Consider the following 4887-nt stretch of genomic DNA (forward strand, 5'->3'; position numbering starts at 1 on the left):
CATCCTTTTTAACAGGGCATGGCTGGGCAGCAGCAGGAGGGTCCCTCAACTTCCACTGCACAGATTGACACAGTGAGATGGATGTTCAGTAAACACCAGAGGTTCATTCTGTGGAATTCATGTGTAACTGTATAATTTAATGTCTTTATGTTTTACCAGTTACCAGTAAAAGACATTTACAAAATTCACCTGCTGAAAAAAATTCAAAAAACCGACAAAGAAATGCAATACTCGGACCGCCAGATTAGGAGGGCAGACCTAGAAATTGAAATACTGGAGCACAAGTTAGAGGTAGGTGCATGGTCACAGCTGAATTATGTTAATTATGTTAACTATTGGAACATTAACTAAACTAGCCCTTGTATTTGTAGGAAATAAAGAAGACCAAATGAAATTTGTATTATGTCTTTATTTGACTGCTGTGGTGGTGATGATGGTGATGATTAGTCTCTGAAGTGGTTATGGCATATGGTGTCTCTGACTGCTCTGCCGTCCTGCATAGCTGGCAGGTGGATGGGGTCATCATCAAGGTCTTCGATTTGTAGGGCAGGGTGTTGCTCTCCTCTAATAGTGGCAATATTATGAAGAACAACACATGCCACAATAATATCACAGGCCCTCTCAGGGGTCACCCTAAGGTGACGTAGGCACTGGAAACGGGCTTTCAGCAGGCCTATGGATATCTCCACCCGGGCTCTCGTCCTGCAGTGAGCCCGGTTGAAGTTCTGTTGGGGGCCTGGTTCAGGGTCAGGGTAAGGGGTCAGCAGCCTAGGTTGGCATGGGTAACCCCTGTCACCCAGCAGAAGGCCATCAAACTCTCCTGTAATGTATAGTGGATACATTAGAGTATATTAAATGAGGGAGACGAGTGAATTATATTGTGCAAATCTTTAGGCTGCTTACCACGTTGCAGTCTGTTGCTCAGGTTAGACTCGCGATAAATCCTTGAGTCATGAACAGACCCAGGCCACTTGGCCACCACATTGGAAATGATGTATGCAGCATCACATATGATCTTGACAGTGCAGAGAATGACAGATGTTGAACTATGATGCACTCTTTAACATTTTGAAACAGTAGTCAATCTTCATGTACCTGCACATTTATACTGTGAATTGACTTCCTATTCACATAATCTGCTTCATTATGTGACGGAGCCGTGATGGGGATGTGTGTGCCATCTATGCAGCCAATCACACTGGGAAATCCTAAAAGAAATTAAAATGACTAATCCCAGTATGAGGTTGCAGCACAATGTCATTAACAGAATATAATTTAAAATTCATTGAACGGATCTCTACATCATTCACCTGCAATCCTGTGAAACTCCTCCTTGATGGCTCTGACAGGTTTATGTCCAGGGAAAACAACGAAGATGGATAATAGCCGTTTCAGGGCGAGGCACACTTTTCTGACCGCCCTGCATACAGTTGCCTTACTCAGGTGCTCTGCATCTCCAACATTATACAAAAAACTCCCATTTGCGAAGAAACGCAGCGCAACACACAATATCTGTTGGGATGTGAGAGCATGGCTACGGTTGGTAATGTTGCAAATGTAAGGACGGATTAGGTTGTGTATGTAGATGATGGACTGTGACGTGAAACGGTACCGCTCAAAAAGATAATTGTCTGGAAATGCGAGAACATCTATGCGCGGTCTGATAACCATCTCCCGACGAATATTTAATTCTCTGCGCAGTAATGCTGCACCTTCATCCACGGGATCGTTGTCAAACGGACATGCCATGTTAGTGGAAAAAGTCGCCACCTACTGTGCCTATGGCCTAATATAAGCCTACTGACTGATTTTTTTAAATAACACACGGCAGAACTTTGCTACGCCAAAACTCGCCTGCTGACTCAATGAATGAGTAAATCAAATACCGTGTGTGGCTGAAAGAGGGCGGAGACAGAGAGAAACTCGAGGTTCATTGAGAAAAACCTGCTCCCGACCAGGTTAGGTTCATAGAGGCTGTTACTACGGTTACTGACCGAGAGCTTAAGTTACCTCTCTCTGTGAAACAGGCTAGAGTTACCCCTCTTTCTCTGGTTTGAGTTACCTCCCTTTGTGAAACGGAAAACTCAGAGTTTCCCTCATTTCAGGGTTAACAGACTCAGAGTTTTCAATAAACCTGCTTTGTGAAACGGACCCCTGGTCTGACAAAATGTTTGATATTTTGTGTTTTACGCACATGGGCGTGGCAAAATGGCTCCATAGCGCCCCCAGAAAATTTCAAAAAGGGGTCCCCATAAAGGTTACTCTGACGTACACATATGGATTTTGGTAGGTATATATAGCAGGTCAGGATGCACAAAAAAGCCTCTTGCACCCATACCTCAAACCCAACAGGAAGTCATCCATTTTGCTTTGAATTTCAAAATAAGGCTTGTTTTTGGTGATTTACAGTGGTCATACTTTAACGAATTCCTCGTAGGGACTTCATCTGATCCTTTTCAAACTCAGTCAGTGTATTGACAACACACTGGACATTCAAAGTTATTACAAGCTTGAGTTTTCATCAAAGGGCGGGGCCTTGGCGGGGGGTCGAAGGCCAAAAACAGAAAATCATTGTAACTCCCATACACAATGTTCAATGTTCTTCATATTTTACATGTATGATAACAGCCCCTGCCTGAACACAACTACATGAAAACATTTCCCATCGGGCCTAGCGCCCCCTACTGGAAACAGGAAATGACATGTTTTACTCTCCAAGCTTCTCCTCCAAGGTGGTAAGACACATCAACAACAAACTTTGGCCAGGAAAGCCTTAAGACCTTGATCAAGGATTGTGAAAAAACACGGTGAGGTTTCAACAGACGTCGTGACCCTGGTGCCGTGGCGAAGATAACCTTCGCCATGATGCGTCGCCTAACATCGAGGCTTTGATAACGTGGCTGTACTTCATCATCTCTGCACCAAATTTCATATGCTTGAGTCCCGCCCTGAACAGAGTCATCTTTTCATGATAGCTATAGTGCCACACACTGGTGACAGCCTGTATCAACCCTCATATGCATTGTCCAATCTCCTCACAAATTTTTCATGAGGGTACTGCCCTGAACAGATCTGCATATACATTTTCACTCACTCTTGGCGCCACCTAGTGGAAAGAGGCAGTAGTAACTCTCATATACATTTTTCAATCAGCTTCAAATTTCATTTGCTTGATTAAAGTCTCGGCCTGAACAGATCTACATAGGAATTTGGGTCATGCTGATAGCACCACCTACTGGTTAACAGCTCCTGGCTGCAGCACATGCTGTGGCTCATGCACACCCTGCTGCTGCTGCAGCACGTCCCGAGGCTGCCTCACACCCCGTAGCCGCGACACTCCCCAACGTGGCCATGGGTGCGAGGGCCCGTTCATCGCCGCTTGCGGCTGTAACTTGTCTGCTGTTTTTCATGTTCTCTGTGTTCAAATGTGTATCAGTGTATTTTTCTGATGATTGAATCAGAGACAACATGAATTTCTGACATGAAAATAGACCAATTATTAAAAGAAGCCTGAGAATAAGAACTTCATTGCTACTGATTTCTTTGCTGCAGTAAGACTTGTTTATTATACTGTTTCATGACAGAAATACAAATGATTTAATCAGCATAGTTAGAAACAGAGATAGACTTTTTATATTGCCTGTTAATAATGCTTATAATCGAGAGAAAAGAATAAACACTGTTCTCTTAAAAAACTAAGAAAGGGACATTCTCTGATGATGTTTCCATTATGAGGAACTTATGGACGACTTTGAGGCCAGAACAATCCAAAGTGAGAAAAGAAGTGACACCCTGCAACCAATCAGAGTCAAGTATTGACAGGTGACGAAATAAAGATTAAGTTTATTCACATGAACTTAATATTTATTGTTGTTTTTATTTTTATTGAATCATGAAGACACGTTAACTTGTAGTTTTGGTTCACATCTCACTGAGGTTAAGTGAAGACGTTTTACAAGAACAAGGATTCAGCTAAAGGATGTTTCAGAAGAACAATTTTCAACTACATGCACCATTTTTATGGTAATTTGTGCAAATTTTATGACTTACATTTTATACATGCAGAAATTCTGATTTTGATGGGAGGGTCTGATACTACCACTATAAACTATTTTGCAGTGTTTAACACCTAAATACACTTAAAGCCTGTTTGTCCCACTGAGACTGTTGTTATAATCATTAGTGGTCTGAGGGCTCCTCCTCTGGTGGCTTCATGTTACAAGTGTTCAGGCACTGAGGGGTTTTTGTTCAGCTCTGCTGATGGTTTGTGTTATTGTGTCTCTTCTGGCACAGTAATACACAGCAGTGTCTTCAGTCTTCAGACAATTCATCTGCAGATACACCTGCTGTCTGCTGTTGTCTCTGGAGACGGTGAACCGGCCTTGAACTGACTGAGAGTAGTATTTGCTGCTACCACCATCATCAGCAGCGATCCACTCCAGTCCTTTTCCAGGAGCCTGTCTGATCCAGTTCATCTGATAGCTGCTGAATGTGAATCCAGAGCCTGTACAGGTCAGTCTGTGGGATTCTCCAGGACGTTTAACCACTGGTCCAGATTCTGTCAGAGTCTGAGCATCAACACCTGGAGAGAGGATAAAAACATCAAGTGAAATCAGCTGCTGACAGATATATACGCTATGTAACATGAATATAGTGATGATCTTCACCTGCCCAGCAGACAGTTAACAGCAGCAGTCCTGTCCTGTAGTCCATCATGTTAAACTGTGTGTCCACTGTTCTCTGTCCTCCTCTCTGCAGTCACATAAGTAGAGGAGGAAGACATCACAGTTTGCATTGACTCCTCCTCACAGAGAGAAACTGGCCCACTTTAACATACCTCACCTCTCGTGCATTAAAGTTAGTGAAACCAATCCAATGAAGGTAAGA

General features: G+C 43.1%; 1 protein-coding gene across 1 annotated transcript; it reads right to left on the minus strand.

Moving 5' to 3' along the window:
• Positions 1–443: 443 nt before the first annotated feature.
• LOC138602573 (putative nuclease HARBI1) lies at positions 444–1749 on the minus strand. Its single transcript, XM_069674077.1, has 4 exons — positions 1311–1749; positions 1096–1208; positions 904–1015; positions 444–820 (listed from the first exon to the last, which is right to left on the minus strand). Exons 1-4 carry the CDS (start codon positions 1747–1749, stop codon positions 444–446), a joined length of 1041 nt encoding a protein of 346 aa, XP_069530178.1.
• Positions 1750–4887: the final 3138 nt, after the last annotated feature.

This window comes from Semicossyphus pulcher, unplaced genomic scaffold (genome assembly GCF_022749685.1).
Source record: "Semicossyphus pulcher isolate SPU_LCO1_2020_fin unplaced genomic scaffold, fSemPul1.0.p SCAF_23, whole genome shotgun sequence".
In the NCBI taxonomy this organism is placed as follows: Eukaryota; Metazoa; Chordata; class Actinopteri; order Labriformes; family Labridae; genus Semicossyphus; species Semicossyphus pulcher.